The sequence below is a fragment of the Leopardus geoffroyi genome, chromosome B3, assembly GCF_018350155.1.
Source record: "Leopardus geoffroyi isolate Oge1 chromosome B3, O.geoffroyi_Oge1_pat1.0, whole genome shotgun sequence".
NCBI classification, from domain to species: domain Eukaryota; kingdom Metazoa; phylum Chordata; class Mammalia; order Carnivora; family Felidae; genus Leopardus; species Leopardus geoffroyi.
The window spans coordinates 21,304,334-21,325,989 of NC_059337.1; the positions used below are offsets into that span (position 1 = coordinate 21,304,334).

General features: G+C 41.3%; 2 protein-coding genes across 3 annotated transcripts; both read left to right on the forward strand.

Annotated features, from left to right (window-relative positions):
* The first annotated feature begins 13 nt into the window (after positions 1–13).
* On the forward strand, positions 14–19,782 carry MPHOSPH10 (M-phase phosphoprotein 10). 2 transcript variants are annotated; one of them, XM_045448863.1, is made up of 11 exons: positions 14–435; positions 2,070–2,742; positions 3,614–3,774; positions 4,481–4,652; positions 7,622–7,763; positions 8,625–8,692; positions 9,616–9,753; positions 12,043–12,153; positions 17,796–17,903; positions 18,895–19,125; positions 19,538–19,782. In XM_045448863.1, exons 1-11 carry the CDS (start codon positions 104–106, stop codon positions 19,685–19,687), a joined length of 2,286 nt encoding a protein of 761 aa, XP_045304819.1. In that variant the 5' UTR covers positions 14–103; the 3' UTR covers positions 19,688–19,782. The 2 variants fall into 2 exon arrangements, with proteins under 2 accessions (XP_045304819.1, XP_045304820.1); XM_045448864.1 differs by lacking the exon at positions 19,538–19,782 and having other exon boundaries at positions 65–435; positions 17,796–17,904; positions 18,897–19,001.
* Positions 19,783–19,902: 120 nt separating this feature from the next.
* On the forward strand, positions 19,903–21,334 carry LOC123582599 (40S ribosomal protein S29-like). Its single transcript, XM_045448866.1, has one exon. The coding sequence runs from the start codon at positions 21,015–21,017 to the stop codon at positions 21,189–21,191; it is 177 nt and encodes a 58-aa protein (XP_045304822.1). The 5' UTR covers positions 19,903–21,014; the 3' UTR covers positions 21,192–21,334.
* The last annotated feature ends 322 nt before the right edge of the window (positions 21,335–21,656 follow it).

Consider the following 21,656-nt stretch of genomic DNA (forward strand, 5'->3'; position numbering starts at 1 on the left):
GGGGGGGCGGGGCGTGGCAAGCGTCGCTGTGTTCTTGTGGTGCGGCGGACGAGCTCCCCAGTGCATCTAAAGAGGAAACTTAAACGGAGGAGGCGTCACCCCTATGAGCCCCTCAGGACTACGAAACAGAAAGTTTGGAGAAAGTTCAAAAGCGCTAGAACTGATCAATGGCCCAGTGAAAGTTCTTGCACTGCCATTGACTCTGGCAGGGAGTGGGTCCGGAACTTCTGAGCGACGGAACCTTTGCCTCCAGGGTCTAGGCTGCGCGAGGCGCGTCTTTGTGGCGCGGTTTCCGGGCAGCGCTTTTCCTTTACATGCGGCGCTGTGTGGGGAGTTGCAGACGGCAATGGCCCCGCGGGTCTGGCGTCGGCGAACCCTGGAGCGGTGTCTGCAGGAGGTTGGTAAAGCCACCGGCCGGCCAGAGTGCTTCCTCACGTAAGTGAGCAGAGCCGGACTCTGGGTGAAGCCCGGGTCTCAGCGTGGGTGCGGACCATGGCCCCCAGCGAATTCTGGAGTAGGGGGAAGATAAAGGGAAGCGTACACCTCTTTTTCCCAAATTTCATTTACTTGACGCACCCTTAGCCTATCAAAAATTTTAAAGTTGTTGAAAGCTGTACAGTGCAGATTTCCGAGTCGTGTGCTAACCAAACTAAGCTCAGTTATTAATACCCAGAGGCTTCCATTGAGTCTTAACGCACCCCCCCCCCCCGACTCTTTACACACAGGCGCGTGCACCCTAGGTTGGTTGCTCTTTTCTCCAATATGCTCTCAGTCCACCCAGTGCTTACTTATCCATATCCTTCATTGGAAGTATTAAGTTTGTCGCTTGGCTGTCCACCTCCACGATGAGCTTCTTGAGAATTAGGACTGTCTTTCATATCTCTTGCCAGCATAAGCTCTTTGTATTGTGTTGAAGGACTTAAAATGCGTTGTATGAAAGTATGGCTCAGATTTGTATTTCAAACCCACCTTTCCCTTCAGCTTCAGGCTCACAGCAACTCACAGCCACATATTCTTTCAGCATTTCAAATTTAATATGTGCAAAATGAGCTGTTGTTTCTATTTAATTTCCTGTACAGTGCCCTCCGTGATACTTTTTCCCCATGCTCCACCCCTGCCTCCCCTATCTCAGCAAACGGCAGCTCTATTTTTTCTGTTGTTCAGACATATAACTAAGCTACTTCTTTGATATCTTCCTTTTTTCTCATTTCTACATATAGTTCATCAGCCAATTCTGTCGGTGCTGTCTCCAGACTGTATTCTGAATTCGACTGCTTCTCACAGAATCTGCTCCCCTAACCCCTGCACAGTTCTTCATCAACCTAATCACTGTACTTTTGTAACGTTTCCTCTACTGGCCATCTTTCCAGAGTGTAAATTCTATCATTTTGCTCCTCTGCTTAAAAATCTTCTGATGGCTTCTCTTTATACTTAAAATGGCAAACTCTTACCTCTAAGCCCTGAACGATTCACCTCCGATTCACCTCCCATCTACCTCCCTAACCTTCTGCCTCCTTCATCACACTCCAGCTATGCTGGCATTTTTGTTCCTCAGACTCACCACGCTCATTTCCATCTTAGGAAATTTATTCTCACTTTTTCCTCTACTTAGAAGATAATGTTTCCAGAGCTTTGAAAGACTATCTCCTTATGTACAGGTGTCATCTCAGACGTCACATCTTCAGAGAGGTAGTCTCTGACACTCTTGCCAAAGCAAGTTTTGACCATTGGCTGACTGAATGATGGAGTGGCATATAACAGCAGAGTTGAGCTTTTTAAGACTAAGATTCGCTATATATCTTGAGGCAAAGAGGTGTGTAGTAGTTTCCCTGTCTAAAATCCATACAGCAGATTCACAGACACTTAGCTGACTCTTTTTTGTATGTTAATGTGGCTCATCTGCAAGATAATACACTCTTGGGAGCCAGGATCTATACTTAAAATTGATATTTCATTCAAGTTTGGTTTTGCACAAGAGTTGGGCTTTTTTTGTCTAATTCACAGTGCTGTGAAATTATTATCTATAATTATAAATCTCTTTAAACTTCCTCCCCATGCCCCCTTAATAGGATTCAAGATGAATTGGCATCAAAGTTCACTTCATTAACAAAAGTACTTTATGATTTTAACAAAACACTAGAGAATGGCAGAATCCACGGAAGTCCTTTAAAAAAACTGGTGATAGAGAATTTTGATGATGAGCAGATTTGGCAACAACTAGAATTGCAAAATGAACCAATTTTACAATACTTCCAGGATGCAGTTAGTAAAACCATTGAAGACGAAGACATCAGTCTTTTTCCAGAGAATGAAGAGCAGGAGTGTGAAGAGGATGGCTCAGAGGTGGAGGCTGATGGCCAGGAGGCCCTCGAACAAGATTTGGAGGAGGAGGAAGTGGCCGACCTGAGTGGTGATGATCCTACAGGGGATGAGAAAATGAAAAACTCAAGCACAATTGATCTGAGGAAAAGTCCAGTTTTCAGTGATGAAGATTCTGATCTTGATTTTGATATCAGCAAATTGGAGGAGCAAAGCAAGGTGCAGGACAAAGTGCCTAGGAAACCAAGAGAGAAGTCCATAGTAGATGATAAATTTTTCAAACTATCTGAAATGGAGACCTTTTTAGAAAACATGGAAAAAGAAGAGGAACAAAAAGGTGATGAGGAGGAAGATATTGATTTTTTTGAAGACGTCAATTCTGATGAAGATGAAGGAGAACTGCTTGGAAGTCAAAAACCTAAGGTAAAGTCTTAGGAGAGGAGAGAAAGAGGACTTTCTACCTCATATGAGATTTTGTTCTGTTTCTTGAGAAGAGGTTTCAAATACCTCAAAATTCATCAGGGCACGAGTGAAGTATTTAGATCTGTTGAAAACTGGACTGGAAAAATTAAACCAAAGCTTATCACAAAATATTTCTTATGTAGCTTAACAACCATAACCACACATGTTAGAGGTATTCAGAATTTCCCTTAAACATATTTTCACCAAACACTAAAAATGATAATAAGTGAAAGGAAGGCATCTGTTTACTTTAAGCTGAGATATCTTGGAAATAATTATAGTTAGAAGATTTAGAGATAGGAATATTGTGCTCTGTCTTCAGTTACAATGAATCAATACTTCCTTCCAGTTTGTTACAGTCTAGTAGTTCTTACAGTTTTATAGTAGTGTTGTAGTTGCCAGTTTTCCTTATAAAACATGCATACACAGGGGCCCTTGGGTAGCTCAGTCGGTTAAGCATCCGACTTCGGCTCAGGTCACGATCTCACGGTTTGTGAGTTTGAGCCCCACATCAGGCTCTGTGCTGACAGCTCAGAGCCTGGAGTCTGCTTTGGATTCTGTGTCTCCCCCCACCCCCCTTCCCTCTCTCTCTCTCTCTCTCTCTCTCTCTCTCTCTCTCTCCCCCCCCTCCCTCCCTCTCCCTCTCCCTCTCTCTCCCACTCTCTCTCCCCCTCCCTCCCTCTCTCTCCCTCCCTCCCTCCCTCCCCCCCCAGTCTCGAAAATAAACGTTAAAAAAAAAAAGTCTTTAAAAAAAATATGCATACACATATTTGCGTGATTTAATGTGTTTTTCTCTTCTTAGTCAGAAGTTTGAAAAGTCTTTTCATTTTAGTCAGGTAAAAGTTCCAGAAACCTGAAATACAAAGACTTCTTTGATCCAGTTGAAAGTGATGAAGATCTAGCAAGTGTTCATGATGATGAACTGGATCCAAAGGAAGAAGACGAAGAAATTGCTGAAGAAGAAGAAGAAGAAGAAGAAAGCATTTCTGAAATGTGAGTAGTTTGAGTCCCTTACATTGTAAACTAGAACTGTCCAATTATATGTGTGTACTCATAGTTGTCAAATATGTTTATCCTAAGAAGCTATATTCTCTAACGTCAGATAGTCTCAGGGTAGCCAGAAGAAAGTCTCTGAATTTAAAGAGTCATTAGAGATCATCTAATGAAGATAAATATCACTAGCAATCAGATCTTTCTTTATTTGCTTTTTGTGCCAATAAAAATACCTTATTGTTGGGGCGCCTGGGTGGCGCAGTCGGTTAGGTGTCCGACTTCAGCCAGGTCACGATCTCCCGGTCCGGGAGTTCGAGCCCCGCGTCAGGCTCTAGGCTGATGGCTCAGAGCCTGGAGCCTGTTTCCGATTCTGTGTCTCCCTCTCTCTCTGCCCCTCCCCCGTTCATGCTCTGTCTCTCTCTGTCCCAAAAATAAATAAACGTTGAAAAAAAAAAAAAATACCTTATTGTTACTTTTGTGAGATAAGTTTGTACTATAGATTGAGGAATATTTTCTATATATTGTACACTTTTTCTATTTCACTGAAATAATACCTTCTGGTCCTTAATAACTGAATGACTTTGGAATTCTGAATATTTATTTGCATTAGGTATACAAAAGAATTTAAATTACTAGAAAATAAGTTTTGTTTTCCTAATGAAAAGTGGTATATTATTGTTTTTCATAAGTGTTTTGGTATTTATAGGGATGAAGATGATGACTTTGAAGAAAGTGAAGACAGTAAACAACATAAAGAAACCTCAAAAAGAGTGACCTTTGCTTTGCCAGATGATGAGGAAAATAAGGATACAAATATCTTAAATGTACAGAAGGATTCTGATGAAGTTAAATCCTCTTTTGAGAAAAGACAGGAAAAGGTAATGATTAAGAATTGAAGGAATTTTGTATATACTTACCAGGACTATGGGACTCCCAGATAACTAATGTACACTGTTTTTCTTGGCTGAATGCTTAATTATCTTTTAAAAACAAAACAAAAATCTTGCTGCTATTCCCTACAGCACACCATATCCAGATGCCCACGTAGAAGGTAGCTAATTTGTAAAAATCAGTGCATTTTCCACCCTTTGACTTTCAGTTTGTGTTAGAAGCTGTTTTTTTCCCCTTTGTCCCTGGTTTCTTTATACCTAGTGGCATGTTTTTCCTAATTAGCTGTCTTGTGAACCTCTCTTTGTAGCTCTTTCAGCTGCTCTTAAGGATACTGCTTCTTTCAGATGCTCTGTGGATGGCTCCACATACCTGAATTTTAATTAATGCCATCTCAAATACATTTTCTAAAGTTGATAAAAATTATCTCCTTGTGACATGATTTCAGGCAAATGAAGTATCATTTGCAAATAATAGATAACAGCCTGGCTCCAGTTATTTGTGTCATTTAACCACCTTAAAATTATATCACGCAATTAGAAATGAGAATAGGCAAATAAATATACCAAGGATATCAAAAGAATTATTAGCAAAAGAGAATCTGAGTTAAATCTATGATTGTCAGATTGTCCCCAAAGAGATAGATTTAAAGGAGGGGGTGGGGCCCGGTACCTCGTGGCTCAGTTGGTTGAGCGTTTGACTTTAGCTCAGATCATGATCATGATCTCGCTGTTCATGGGTTCACACCCCACGTTGGGCTTGGTGCTGTCAGCTTGTCAGCGTAGAGCCTGCTTTGGATCCTCTGTCCCCCTCTCTCTGCCCCTCCCCCACTTACACTCTCCCAAAAATAAATAAATATTTTTTTAAAAAAAAAAGGAGGAGGTGGGGAAGCACTAGGAAACAAAATAAGAAATTTCATTGAGTTAGTGTCTTTCCCTCCCTATATCCTCCCTAAGATAAAGACAAGCAGGTTTAGTTTTATTGGGGAATTATATCAAACTTTCAAGAAGTAGAAGTAATGTTGTTTAATCAATTTCCATGTATAAAAAGTAAAGCTTCCAGACTTTTTTTCTTGTGAAGCTATTAATAACGTGATACCCAAACCTGACATTAAAACACATGCACACACACAGTTTCATTTATGAATAGTGATGTGAATATTCCAAATAGCATAATGAAAGACTGACAACACCACAGCCACATGGGCCTCATTTTCTTGATTTAGGAATAAGAAATCTATTAATGTAATTCTAGGTTGTAACAGGATAAGGAGAAAACTGTATGGTTCTCTCCATATATGTCAAAAAGACATTTGATGTGGGCACCTGGCTGGCTCAGTCAGTTAAGCATCTGACTTGATTTCAGCTCAGGTCATGATCTCCAGGTTCATGGGATTGAGCCCCACGTCCAGTTCTACACTGTCATTGGTCATTGTGGAGCCTGCTTGGGATTCTCTCCCTCCCCCTCCCCCACATACATGTGCTCTTTCTCTGTCTCTCAAAAATACATAAACTTAAAAAAAGACATTTGATGAAATTTAGTATCCATCCTTAATTTTTTTTTCACCTGCAGTGAAATACAAATGCATTTAACCAAAAGGTGCCATCATGCTCCGTGGTAAAATTCTAGAAATAGCCCTTTAAAATGAAGAGTAAGACAAAATGTCCACTATTACCTTTACCACTGTTATTTAACATCGTTGTGGAAGTGTTAGTGCAACTACAGTAGAAAGAGATAGGAGGTAAGGAAAACTGAAATGAGCATTAATGTTTGCAAAGGATACTAGAAAAACCTAAGTAGATAAACTGAAAGCTATTAGAAAAAACAAGGGAATTCAGTAAGGTAGCTTTCAGGCTGGCATTTTCTACACTGTAAAGTCATTATAGGGCTGCCTGGGTGGCTTAGTCGGTTGAGCATTTGGCTCAGGTAATGATCTCATGGTTTGTGAGATTGTTCCCTGTGTTGGGCTCTGCCCTGACAGCACGGAGTCTGCTTGGGATTCTCTCCCTCCCTCTCTCTGCCCCTCCCCCATTCGTGCTTGCACATGCTCTTCTTTTTCAAATAAACTTAAAAAAAACAGGGGCGCCTGGGTGGCTCAGTCAGTTGAGTGTCTGACTTCAGCTCAGGTCATGATCTTATGGTTCGTGAGTTCAAGCCCCGCATTGGTCTCTGTTCTGGCGGCTTAGAGCCTGGAGCCTACTTCAGATTCTGTCTCTCTCTCTACCCTTCCCCTACTGTCTCTCTCAAATATAAAAAATAAAACAGAAAAAAAATTTTTTAAGAAATGAAAATTAAAAAGATAAAAAGTTATAGATGTCTTCTAAAAGTTAGAAATAATTTGGATTGGGGGTGTGAAGTCTAATGTTCAAATAAAAATTAATTTTGGAATGCTCTAATAGTTAAAATTGATAGTGGCTTGGGAATGGATAGATCATTTGACTAGAACAGAGCCCAGAAATCTGTCCAGAATCTTCTGGGGGAATTTAGTATGTTATAAACATGGCATTTCAAATCAATGAGGGAAAGAAGTCATCTGCAGTGCGTCACCCCACCTCAGGTGTTAAGAATAGGAAGTTACTGTTGGCTTAATAATAAAATGGTGGCAAGAAAAAACAAAAATGTATTGAGAAATAATACATTTCTTGCTTTTGTGCTTTTTTTTTTTTTATAACGTTTATTTATTTTTGAGACAGGGAGAGACAGCATGAACGGGGGAGGGTCAGAGAGAGAGGGAGACACAGAATCCGAAACAGGCTCCAGGCTCTAAGCTGTCAGCACAGAGTCCGACACGGGGCTCGAACTCATGGACCACGAGATCATGACCTGAGCCGAAGTCGGATGCTTAACCGACTGAGCCACCCAGGCGCCCCGCTTTTGTGCTTTTAAAGTAGTTGCTTTTATTCAGCTATAAGCCTGATTTATTTCCTAAATGTGTAATAACTTTTTGTTTCTTTCTTAGATGAATGAAAAAATTGCATCTTTAGAAAAAGAGCTGTTGGAAAAAAAACCTTGGCAGCTTCAAGGGGAAGTGACAGCTCAAAAGCGACCAGAGAACAGCCTTCTAGAAGAGACTCTGCACTTTGACCATGCAGTCCGCATGGGTACGTGAGCCCATGGGGCTCCTGCAGATGTTCGTTTCCATGTGTTTTCTATGACTTTATTTCATAGGAAGATTTGAAATGATATTTCTTTTCCCCCAACTTTTTATTTTAAAAAGTTGCAAACATATAGAAAAGTTGACAAAATAGTACAACAAACACATATATGCTATTCAGCTGGATTCACCAATCGTTAACATTTTGCCATATTTGTTTTCCTTCCCCTATGTATGTATGTGATTATCTGTGTGTACTTTTTTCCCCTGAATTATCTAAAAGTAATTTACCAATATTATGACACTTCATGTCTAAGTACGTTTACATGTATCTTCTAAGAAATAAGACATTCTCTTATACAGTCACAGTACTATTAATTTACCCAGGAATTACTGTTATGCTAATTCATGCCTAAATCCATAATCATTTCTGCTAGTGATCTGTATACAATGACTGGTATCATTTTCTACTGACGAAATTGTGAACTCTAGCCAGGAACCCTGGTCATCTCATCAAACTCTTTCCTGTACCTGTGAAATCAAAATGAATTTCCATTTTATTCAGTTCTAGAGAGATTGGAAAAGAGGGTGAGTACCCAGGTGCATGGACTAAAAGTGTTAGCACTGATTACTGGATATACTCTACTTTTGTGGTTCTCAAACTAGAGGGAGCATGAGAGGGCTAGTTAAACACAGATAGGTGGTCCTTTCCCCCCACCTTCTGATTCAGGTGGTGTGGAGTAGAGCCTAAGAATTCACATTTCTAACAAGTTCCCAGGTGTTGATGCTGCTGGTTCAAGGACTACCCTTTGAGAACCTCTGGTCTAGTGTATACCTACCTCGTGAGTACATGTTCTGTTTCCTTTAGCTCCTGTGATTACAGAGGAAACCACTCTTCAACTGGAAGATATCATTAAGCAGAGGATAAGAGATCAGGTCAGTAAGAATGAAATTTAACTGAACTTAAAATTCACTGGAATTTTTAGGAATAATATATGAGTATTTTGGGAGCAGGACCAACACTCTTCATTGTTTTCGTAGAAATTTTGTTTATATCAGTTCCTTATTTAAAGCTTAAATCTACACTGAAGGCTACTACTGCTTAAGTCTGCACTATCTTTCTTTTGTTGTGTGAGGCACTGCCTTTCACTAGAGCTCTGGAAAGCCTTGTGCTTGAGGAGAAGGGGGAGCCAGAGCCACTGCCAGTCTTTCCTGTGCCTTGCTCATCTGCCTGGTGGCGCCCGGTGAAACTGGTAGAGGATGACAGGCGTGGTGACTGATTCTGACTTGATAGGGTCATACTTGGGACCTTTCATCTGGCACACAGTATCTGGGCACAGTGTGACAAAGGGTTTATTTTTTTCAAATGTTAAAAACCTAGCAAAGTTTTTGTTTAAGAATTGATTTTATTTTGTAAACTTAGAATAAAATTGGGCATATGACACGTACAATAAGAGACGGCTTTAAAATGTGTATAGTGTTTGCTCAAAATACGAAGAGTTTGAAGGGTGGGTACTGTATGCAGAGTATCCTTAAATTTGAAATGAAATGAGAAACTCAAGTATTGACTTGTAAACAAACGTTGATGGGGAAATGTGGAATTAAAGGTGGTAACGAGGAGAAAGGTGCATTTAAAACAAGAACAAAAAAGAATACTTAAGTAATGCCCTCTTTATTTTTCATAATACCTATGTTTGGTGACTTGAATAGTCATTTTACAGGTTGAAATTAATTACTTTTTGCTACAATTTGCTTACTCTGGAATGATAATAAATATTCCAGAGGAAGAGTCTTAAGTGAGCTTAGAAAGAAATGATAGATTTTGTTAATTTATCGTCCTTGTGCCTTTCATATTTCAGGCTTGGGATGATGTAGTACGTAAAGAAAAACCTAAGGAGGATGCATATGAATATAAAAAACGTTTAACGTTAGACCATGAGAAGAGCAAATTGAGTCTTGCTGAAATTTATGAACAGGAATACATCAAACTCAACCAGGTGAGGACTCCCCAAAGGCAAAGGCATTGTTATTAAAGTAAGAGAAGCAGACAGCTGGCTCTTCTGGTTCTACTGTGATGGCTGAAAGTCAGGAAATAAATCTTATGCTCTTGGTTCACCTCATTGAAGTGTGAGACAGTGTGTTAGAAATAGAGAGGTTACAATATGGCCCCTGAATGTGAGGGGGTAGGGGAACTTGTTTTGTAGTCAGTCATTGTTCACCCGATTGTTCCAAAGGTAATTATTAACTTACTAGAAATTATTATAGTAGTCCCACAATTTTAAAATCACTTCTCTTTCATTCTTTAGAAGTTACCAGTATAACATTATCTGTGAATTCATTCACGTGTTTAGGTCTGGTGGGTTATGTGGTTTTGGTTTTGTTTTCACTTAGATTCTTAAACTATCTGGTTAAGTAGGACACAGTAATTTCCAGTAATATTATATTACCAGTTATTGATTGGATTATTTTTCCACATTCGATTTATTCAGAATGTGGGCAGTATGTACTTGGGGGTAAAATGGCATTTTTTATTTGCAAAAGCCATTTGATTAATTAATGCCACTTTCGCAGCAATAGCAAACCGTGCCCTTGATGCTGCTGTTAAGTTGAAGATCTAGAAAGATTTGAATTAAAATTCTTCCTGGCTGCTTTGCAACCCAAAGTGGTAGTTGAAGGAACATATTATTAAACATTGCCTGGCTACTTTGAGAGGATTCAGTAAATACAGAAAGTATTTTGTAACCATGAGAGTTAAAAATTAAATATGTAATGGGACAGCTGTACCAGCTCTGTAAATACCAGTTTTATTGAGGTCTCAGAAGTCAGTAGTCAATCATAAGTTTTTGAGTATGGATTTAATTTAGGCTAATTCTAGACCCATTCAATTAAGAGTTAGTCTGGGGATGATGATAAATATTTCCTGAAGTTTGGTATCTGTCCTAGAGGTAATAGGCAACGTGATAATAAATAGCACATGAATGAACTTCTAGTTGTATATAGATGATTTCACAGCCAGCCCCACGTCGGGCTCTGTGCTGACTGCTCAGAGCCTGGAGCCTGCTTCGGATTCTGTGTCTCCCCCTCTCTCTGCCCCTCCCATGCTCGTGCTGTCTCTCTCTGGGTCTCAATAATGAATAAATGTTTAAAAAAATTTTTTTTTTAAAGATGATTTCACAGCCATTATTATCTGGGATAAGGCAAATGACACGTGGAGGATAAAAAATGAGTTAAGTTAAACTAAAGCAGTGACAAATGCCTGGACGTGGCTGGAAAGTGGGCTCTAGTGACAGAATTAGAAACAGACCTGGATGCATCTCTGGTATCAAGGTGGTGCAGGCAAAGAGCCAGTGGCTTCCCTGTTCTGGTGTGTGTGGTTTTGTTTTGTTCTGTTATGCTTTAATAAAAAAATAAAGAGTCTTAGCCTTTTAGAGTAAGCATTATGGGCAGAAGGAAAAGGGGATTGTGAGCATTTGTGCTGTTTCTACCTTTTGGCTGTTGGGAATAGTGCTGCTCTGAACATATGGCTACATGTATTTGTTTGAGAACGTCTTTTTTTTTTTAATTCCTTTTTTTTTTAATGTTTATTTATTTTTGAGAGAGAGAGAGTCAGAGTGCAAGCAGAGGAGGGGCAGAAAAAGAGAGGGAGACACAGAATCTAAAGCAGGCTGCAGGCTCCCAGCTGTCAGCACAGAGCCCGACATGGGGCTTGAACTCACAAACCATGAGATCATGACCTGAGCTGAAGTCGGACGCTTAACGGACTGAGCCACCCAGGTGCCCCTGAGAACCTCTTTTTTAATTCTCTGGGGTATTTACTTAAGTGGGGAGTTGCTAGGTCATACGGTAATTCTCTGTTTAACTTCTTGAGGAACTGCCTGATTCGTTTCCATTGTGATGGCACCATTTTACATTGTCACCAGCCACACACAAGGGTTCCAGTTGCTCGACATCCTCACCACCACTTGTTATCTGCTCCTCCCTTTTCCTAATGATAGCCATCCTAGTGGGAATGGCTTAGTTCTTGACAAATAAATACCAAGGGAATTAAATTGTATGTTCTGAATCTTAGAGGTAGTGATTGCTGCGGCTCCTGAAGTGCAGAGCACATTCTTCTTTGGCTAGTGCTGGCACCGTCATGGTGTTGAGAACTTGAATTCTGCCTTGTAATGGTTTTTTTTGGAGCCTTGATGATGAGAAATGGGGAGCACCCTTATTGACCTTCAGGGTTTTGCCCTGTGATGTGTATTAGGCTGCTTAATCTGATGTTGTTGAATTCATTTCCTAAGCATAAAACAGCAGAAGAAGAAAATCCAGAGCACAAAGAAATTCAGAAGATGATGGATTCCCTCTTCTTAAAATTGGATGCCCTCTCGAACTTTCACTTCATCCCTAAACCAGTAAGTGTGTTAACATTTCAGTGTGCAGTCAGAACAGATGTGCCTTTAATTCCTCTTTGAGCTTTTGTGAGGCTAGCACTTTATTTGGTTTTAGATACAAATCTATAGGCATTCCCTGTAAATTACAGGCAGGGCCTGTCTTGAGGAAGGCTTACATCTAGTCCTGGACAGTTCTGGCTTCTTCTGCTGATCCAGCCTCATCACCAGATGGGCCTTTGCCAGACCTAAAATCTTAGCCACAGGATCTCTTCATTACTCACTCTTTCTTCTTGTTCAGTCTTGGGTTGTATTTTCATCCTGTGGTGTGTCTGGAGACCTGTGATGTCTGTACCTGCTGAATATTTTCTGAATACCTGCTATGTACCATATTAGGTTCTTTATGTATGTGAACCCCTTTTCCCCAATTTTATTAAGATAAAATAGACATAGTGGTACCTGGGTGGCTCAGTCGGTTGAATGTCCAACTCTTTATCTCAGCCCAGGTCATAATTTCACAGTTCGTGAGCCCCCATGTCGGGCTCTGCAGTGACATCGAGAAGCCTGCTTGGGATTCTGTCACCCCCTCTCTCTGCCCCTACCCTGCTTGCACTCTCTCTCAAAAAGAAAAAAAAAAAAAAAAAAGATGAACTTAAAAGATAAAATAACATTGTATACATTTAAGATGTACAACAGTGGTTTGATATAGAGGTTCCCCCATCATCAGAAAGTAGAATGTTCCGTTTCGTAAGCCTAAATGGATAAACCAAAGAAGCAATTACCATTAACTAAATGGAAAAGTTTTTGAGCTTTTCAGACCCCAAAAAAGAACCTCTCCTAGGCTTTTCTGTTACTTCAGAACCAGTCTTGTAACGGATGCACAAACACGTGGAGATGCACACAAATGCTCACAGACACAGTTTAAAGCTCTGGTGGCCTGATGCTGAGATGCCGAGTGTGGTTCCTGCAGAAGGAGCTGGGCAGGGGAGCTCACTGCAAAACAGATGCTGAACACTACTTTTGCTTTCACAAAAGTAAAAATTCTTTTCAGATTTCTTTCAGTTAGCAAAAACAGGTACTAATCTAGGTCTTTTGTAAAAACAGAGTGGCCTAACGAACTTTGGAAGGGCACAGGATACCCGCATATGTGTATTGTGAAATGATTGCCATGGTAAGTTTAGTTATCCATCACCCAGTGTAGTGGCAGTTTTATTTCTTACGATGAGAGCTTTTATAATGTACTTTCATAGCAACTTTCAAATATACAATACTGTTAACTCTGTCTAGAACTTCTCTTATAACTGGAAGTTTGTACCTTTTGACTACCTACACCCATTTCCCCCACCACCTGGTGGCCACTAATCTGTTCTCTATCAGTTGGGGGATTTTTTTAGAGAAATCTAAGTGAGATTGTTACCCAAAGTTAAATGGGAAAGGAAAGAAGAAGCCTCAGTTCTCTTGGCTGCCATGGTAAATAATTACAGTGAAACAAAAGTAAAGCATAGAAAAATTGTATTCAAGTATACTCCACAGGAGGAGCCTGCCAGTCAAGAGAGACACAGGGCCCAGAAACTCGTGAGTGTGGACTTTGATCTTTTTTTTCTTTTGGGTGGGCCCTAGGGTCACAACATTTGAATGACAGACCAGGATTATATAATAATTACCCAAATTCTCATGTCTTTTCCCAAGATGTATTTGAAATGCCTGCAAGGGTAGGAAGCCACAACATTATTTCTATTCTGGAGACATAGGTCAAATAAGGACAAGGGGCTGCTCTGTGCACAAGTGCCACATGCACAACACACTTAACTCTTCCTCTGCCAGGACGTTGTAACCACAGACCCACTGCTAGAGGGGTGGGTTGTGGTGGTCCCTGGGTGGTCTCCAGTAGAGCTCTCCATCTGGATGTCGAAGGTCCATCCTCCTGCTGCTTATGCCTAGTTTCCTGCCTAACAAGATCATACAGTATTTGTCTTTTCTCCATTTGACTTATCTCACTTGGCATAATGCCCTCAGGGTCCGTCAGTGTTGTCACAAATGGCAGTATTTCCTTCTCTTTATGTCTAAATAGTATTCCAGTGTGTGTGTGTGTTGTGGGTGCGTGTGTGTGTGTATACCATGTTGTCTTTATTCATTCATCTGTTGATGAACATTTCTGTTGTTTTCATGGCCTGCTATTGTAAATAATGCTGCAGTGAACACGGGGGTGCAGATACTTCGTGGAGCCAGACAGGGGCACTAGCTTGGCTCTACAAATGGTCAAGGACGCTGGCTGGGATCTCTACTTGGACACTGCTGCAAGGAGGAACCTGGTCTGCCAAGATCCAAGCACTAATTGCTATAAGCCCTGCCCTTGTTCTGCATCCTAGTCTGATCCCCAGTGGTCAATCCCCACAGACTTTGGTGATCCCTATGACACCGACATGATTGGGCCTGTCTAGAAGTGTCCTACGATGCTGGGGAGTTACAGGTCTACTTAGGCTCTCTTCCCACTGGAGAAACCCTAGGTCCAGATGGTCTCTCACAATGGGGTGCTGTGCCGGCTGGGGGGAGGGATATGGTCAGAGTGTAGCCTGTCCTACCTTTCTAATGCGGTCCTTCTCAGTCTGTGTGGTCCAGGGGGTTGCTTCAGCCTCACCCTTGGGTTCTGGGATTTTCACAATGCTATCTCATCCATGGATAGTTGCTAGTTGGTCTTGTGAGGACAACTAAGGTTGGGATCAACTTGTGTTGCCATCTTGATGATGTCAGTGTCTCTGCACATTAACTCAATCCACACAACATTAAGGTAGATGCTATTCTTTCTGTTTTGCAGATCAGGAAACCAAGGCTCAAGAGGTTGGGGTGGGGGGGGTGGTGCCTGGGGGCTCAGTCGGTTATGCATCTGATTTCACTTCAGGTCATGATATTATGGTTAGTGGGTTCAAGCCCTGTATCCAGCTCTGTGGCAACAGCTCAGAGCCTGGAGCCAGCTTTGGATTCTGTGTCTCCCTCTCTCTGCTCCTCGCCCATTCTCTCTTTCTCTGTTTCAAAAGTAAACATTTAAAAAAAAAAAAAAAAGGGTTGGAAGGGTTGGATCTAACTCTGGGTCCATGCTGTCCCCATTGCCTCATGCCCCCCTGTGCCAGGCCCAGACATCCAGCGACCTCTGTCTGTCTGATTCTCACCACACTTGACTCAGTGCCTCTTTACTCTTTGGAGCTGCCTCTCCCACTCACTACACTCTGTGAACCCATAAAATGTTCTATGCCTTCCTTTTAGTACTTGCCAACCTATTGCCCCTTTGTGTTGCCTAGAAATGAGATGTCATGAATCTCAGAGACTAGTCTAGAAGTCAGAAACCTGAGTCTGAATCTGCCCCTGACTAGCTTTGTGAATTAGACAAATTGCTTCACCTTTCCTCTGTATAGAAGAGGTAATCGCTAAAATCCTTCGGATTCTTTGATGGTTAGGAGATTTTTCCTGTATGAGTATCTTGTCTTTTAAGACAGTCTGCTTTTATCACCTGGCTTTTTTGTTTTGGGTTAATCAAGGTATAATTTGTATGACAGTAACTTTGTAGTGGCAGGAGCCATTTTTGGATACCAAAGTGCCAAGTATAGCTGTGGAATAAATGAAGAGAGGAATTTTCATCCCCTCTTGGCCAGCAGGTCTTACTGTGAAAAAGTTACTAATATGAAGAACATGATCCCTTCCTGTGCCTTACAAGACCCTACGTGATCTGGCTCCCTCTCACCCCTCTAGTCTCCATAGCTTGCTATCCCCCAGCCACACTAGTCTTCCAGTGCCTTCAGTGAGCAGAGTGCCTCCTTCCTCACATCTTCCTGCTGGACTTTCCTCCGCCTGTTAGGCTGCACTTCTTTCTTTCCATGGTTGGCTCCTTCCTGTCTCTGGGGTCTCAGGCTGAGTGCCATCTCCTTCCCGCATTCGTCACTGCTCTGCGCATTTCCCTCATAGCACCATCACCGTCGTTGCTTGATGGCTAATTGTTCCCTACTCGTTTCCAAGCCAGCACAAATGTGTTTTGTTCACTGCTGTTTCCCTGCTGTGTTCATCACACTAACACAGAGCCTGATATGGGGAATTAGACATTCCGTGGAATCTTGGGAATTGAAAAAGGAGAGAATGTATTTGGGGCTACGTGCCCCAATATAGAAGCCTTTCTTTTTTCCTCTTCAGAAATGTAGAATTTTTGGTACAGGTTCCTTTTAATAAGAACTTTTTTTCATACTCAGTTTGGTATTTCACAATCTCCATAAACCCTATTGACCAGTCATCATTTTTTTTTCTTTTCTGGGCTGTCTCCGTTTTCTCTGTTTCTCTTTAAATTACAGAATGGAACACAACGTTACTAATAAGTAAGTGAACAGTCAGTCCAGTGGAAGAAATTTTTTCTTTAACACTCTGACATTGTATGAAATGTCCTTTTTATTCTTTCTGAAATTTCCCGGGACACACATCTGTCCAGTTAACTGGGGTAGGGACAGGACTGTGGTAAGAAAAAGGAGTGTGCAAAGGGATCAGTGACACACTCTGCAGTAGAGCCCCCTTTCTCCTGAGTCTCAGTGCCATGTTCTCTCCAGGGCACCTGCTGTGCCCCACACTTCCATCTCTTACTCTCTTGTAGCCAACAGAGTCCCTGTCCCTGTGCCCTGGTGCCCCTCAGAGATGTGCAAGAATTAGATATAAAGAGCATTAGTGTAAGCATTAGGTAAATAATCAGTAGTGTTCTGATCAGTATGAAACCTGTTGTAATTTCTGAATTTCCTGGGAAGTTCTTTCAAAAAAAAAAAAAAGGCACCTGGGTTCCTCAGTTGGTTAAACTCAGGTCGTGATCTCACGGTGTGTGAGTTCGAGCCCCGCGTCGGGCTCTGTGCTGACAGCTCAGAGCCTGGAGCCTGCTTCGGATTCTGTGTCTCCCTCTCTCTGCCCCTCCCTTGCTAGTGTGCGCATGTGCTCACTCTCGCTCGCTCTCTCTCTGAAAAATAAACATTAAAAAAAAAAAAAGACTAGTGAACATTGCATTCATTTCTCCTTTTTATAATTAATAGGTTTGATTTATTTTGATACTGTTTTAGTTTTCCAAAGGAGTTCTGTATCATTTCATATTTCTGTTTATAAAGTTATGTTTTCAGTAGCTGGAAGATGACAAAATTTGTTTATCAGGTAGTCTATTTTGACTCATTCCTATAAGCATTTTTCCTTGCATCTTTTTGTATATATTTCTTATTGCTGGCCTTTTTTCCATAACTGAAGGCAAGGTAATATTCACAAATATCAATAGATTTATTTAACACTAGATAGGAATGTTTGAAAATGTCCACATCTGTTACTGATGGGAATAATTTAGTAAAATTAGGTGAAAGAACTGGTGTGGAATATGGCAGAAATGTTCCGCAAAAGTGTAGAAATAAGGGTTCTTGGTGTAGTAATGAGAAAGAATAGTTCCTAAAATATGCAGATTATTAATTCCTCAGGTAGCCCATGTTGCCCACTGACACTGCTGTCATTCCAGTTATCTTAAGATTTTTGCTGTCAACACATCTCATATTTTAAATAATCTCCATAGGGTATTTTGTATAGTATGCTTTAATAGGTTCACGATACAAATATTTTGTGTTAGGACCATTTCTGACTTCCTATTAAACGTGTTGTCTCTTTTCTAGCCTGTTCCAGAGATTAAGGTTGTGTCAAATCTGCCAGCCATAACCATGGAGGAGGTAGCCCCAGTGAGCGTTAGTGACGCAGCTCTCCTGGCCCCAGAGGAAGTCAAGGTAAAAAGCCAGTGTGGAAACATTAAGGTTTTTTTTATAAGTTGGTATATAGCTAGATCTCTACTCAATGTCATTTTCCTAGAGTTTTAAGTATAATCAAATAATAGTGTTCAGTTTTCTGTAATCAGATATTATGAGGTACAGATAGAATTATTAGAAAAGCTGTTTGTAAATATCCCATATCTATATCTTGTTATAATCCAATTTGAATACTATCAGTGATACTAGGTTTAAAATAAATTGTTAATGTTGCTCATATACTAGTAGTCCTTTAATATCAGCATTTCCCCCATTATTTTGTCCATTTAATGCTTATCAATAATAGAATCAGTTTCTAGAATAGAACATTTGAGTTATTAGAAGACGTGGGACATACCAAGTGTAGGCAGTCCCTGCCTCATGAACACTGAAGCTCATGCAATAAAAAGAAATGATGGTTTCTAACAGGTCTCATCTTCCCAGCTGGCCTGGCACATGGCTCTTTGTCCCTCCTCACTTTGCTGCACCCACACCCATCCCTTTTAGCACCTTTGCCACCTCTACAGTTGACAGCCCTGGCAGGATAGGCTGGCAGCTGGGGAGAAAAGAGAGGAAATCGATTGTCAGTATATAGATATTTCCCTTCCATTTTGGGGAGCCCCTCCTGCCGCCAGTGGCTGTCATCAGCAGCTTGGCGCTGAGGTTGTCCCTGGAGTCTTAAGTGCTGTAAGGGGGCTTGCTTCTGGGACTGTCAGCTTGCTAACCTAGCTCTCCAGGCTGCCTTTGTGATGTGCTGATGTAGCCAAACTGTCACTGTGAGAGTCTGCTTCATCAAAGAATGAGTTCCAGGCCTAAAGAACTGAGCTACCAAAGCTCTTTGGGGTGCAGATAGGTACTGCGTACTCACTCTTGACTGTAGATACACAGCCTATTGGCCACGTTCTGTGGACTTGCTTCCCTTCTAATTTCCTGAGTTGTGTTAAGTTAGATCAACTGGTGATTATTTTAATAGGAAAAAAATAAAGCTGGAGATGTAAAAACAGCTGCTGAGAAAACAGCTACAGACAAGAAACGAGAACGGAGGAAAAAGAAGTATCAGAAGCGTATGAAACTAAAGGAGAAGGAAAAGCGGAGAAAACTGCTTGAAAAGAACAACCCAGATCAAGCCGGGAAATACACGAAGGCAGCAGCTTCAGAGAAATTAAAACAGCTGACCAAAGCGGGCAAAGCTTCGCTATTAAAGGTAAGGATGCAGGAAGGAAAACCGCAGAACGGGGCCTGTGTGAGGAAACTGGTGGCAAGTGGTAGGTGACATCGATCCACGGAGGGTCAGACCCAGCTGACGCTACCCACCTGCCTAGTGAGAGGCCGTGGGTGCCTGGCTGGAATAACAGCCCAAAGCACATGGCCCTCCCAGACGTGGGGCCTGGCAGGAGTTTTTCTTCCTACTCACTCCTCCTTTAAGTCACAAGAATATCACAGCAGCATAAAATGTATATAAAACCTCTGTGCAAACTGATGTGAGTTTTCATAATTCCTTGTCCATTTATGGATATTTATATTTCCATATACATTGTTGTAATCATTTGGCTTTTTTTTTTTTTAACTTACAAGCGCATTTTATAGTGTGAGTGTGTTACTGTCTTTAATTGCAGGATGAAGGTAAAGACAAAGCCTTGAAGTCATCTCAAGCATTCTTTTCTAAATTACAAGATCAAGTAAAAATGCAAATCAGTGATGCAAAGAAAACAGAAAAGAAAAAGAAGAAAAAGCAGGATATTTCTGTTCATAAATTAAAGCTGTAATATATTTTGAATATGATGTAAATATTAATGTGTAAGCTTATATTCTGTCATTGTTCTGTTTTATAATAAAATTTGAGAACTTTTCTTTTCATGAATGGCAGATATTTGAGAATTCCACAGTTTGAAAAGACAAACTCCCAACTGTCATTGGAAAACCCTGAATTGCTTCTTCTGGGCGTGAAGCTGGATGTAGCTGCCAAGCCCCTTTACACACTGTGTCCTTGCTGTGGCCCAGGTGAAGGCCAACATGGGCCCACCAGCTGGTGAGCAGGAGCTGATCTGCAGGCTGACAAGGGCACAGGAGCCAGCCACCCCTGTCACAGGCAGCTGTCTACAGCAGGGGTCCTCACTCTTTGGGGTCCTGACTTTCTTCTCCCACTGCTTGGTCATCCTTTTACAACACAGTGACATTGCCATGCTCGTGTCTTACATCTTTCCCTTTGGGAGGTGATCTCACGTCACACGGACAAAGACTTCATGTAGCCTATAGAGTAGTGTCCACAGTCAGATGCAGAGAGGGCAGATGCAACCTAGATGTGATAGAAGGTGAACACGCAAGGAAGGTAGACTGGCAGGTGTGGCGAATCTTCCGTTACCACCAGGCGCTCACCTCCCCATCCAGGGAAAACTGCCTTTTGTCCGACAGGACCTCATATTATGCTTTGATGGAAATGCTGTAAGCTTTACCTCCGACGGGAAGAAAATGAGAGCAGCTTTTCCCGAAGCTGTTTCGGTTTTTCATCCACAGGGAACAATGGGCAGGAAGAGCCTGTGGAGGGTTGTGTCTTTAGGTCTCCAGGTCTCAGTCCAGCCTTAGTGAAAGTGTCATTTGGTTTTAGTGGTAATTGGAGTATTCTATGGCTCTAAGAGTTCCTGCTTTCTTTTTAAATTCAGTTTGCCAGTCCCCATCCAACTGCTGGCTTAGTTCTCTTTCCCTTGAGTCTTTCTTTCATAATGATTAGTCAAGAATGTTTGATCCCAAAATGGTTCACCTTACCTGTCCAAGGGCAGTTTGATGTTTTGCATAGTTAGAATCATTTTTATCTTCATTTCTCACCCTTCCTCTAGGTGAGGCATATCTGTTCATTTGCTTTTTTTATGCAATATTTGACACATTCTAAAGATTATGTTCATTTTATATACCTACTTTGTGCCAGGCAATATCCTAGGTACCAGCGAGATAACTGAACAAAAGGATTCTTACACCTATGAAGTGTACATTCTGGTGGAATATTTACGTACTTTTTCTATATAAATTAGAAACATAATATAACGTAAACTTTTTTTTTTTTTTTTTTTTTTGCCTTGTTGCATCTGAGAGAGCAAGATGGGTCACCGACAGCTCTACCAGAGCCATCTGAGGAAAGAGGAAATTTGGCCAGGGTTCTCACCTTGCCACATCTGCTCACACCAGTACTGTGTGATCTGGCAATATGGCCTCAGTATGTGCCGCCAGTGTTTCCATCAGTTCTCAAAGGATATAGGCTACATTAAGTTGGACTAAGTGAATCTCCTTGAATGGGTCATCCAAGTTACCTACCTACCTTAATGCCAACTCATTGTACATAAAATAAAAATACTTCAATTATGAAAAACAACACGTTGGAGAAACCACTCTTTCTCTAAAAACACAAAACGGGGGCACTGGCTGGCTCAGAGCCTGGGACTCTTGATCTCAAGTTTGTAAATTTGAGCCCCATATTGGGTGTAGATTACTTTAAAAAAATAAATTCTTTAAAAACACAAAACAGTACTCAGTGGTGCTCTTCATCTACTTCACGTATGTTAAAGAAGTGAGAAAACCAGGGTGCCTGGTGGCTCAGTCCATTGAGCATCCAACTCGATTTTGGCTCAGGACATGATCCCAGGGTCATGGAATTGAACCCTGTGTTGGGCTCTGTGCTGAGTGTGGAGCCTGCTGAAGATTCTCTTTCCCTTCTACTCTCTCTAAAATGAAAGTTAAACCATG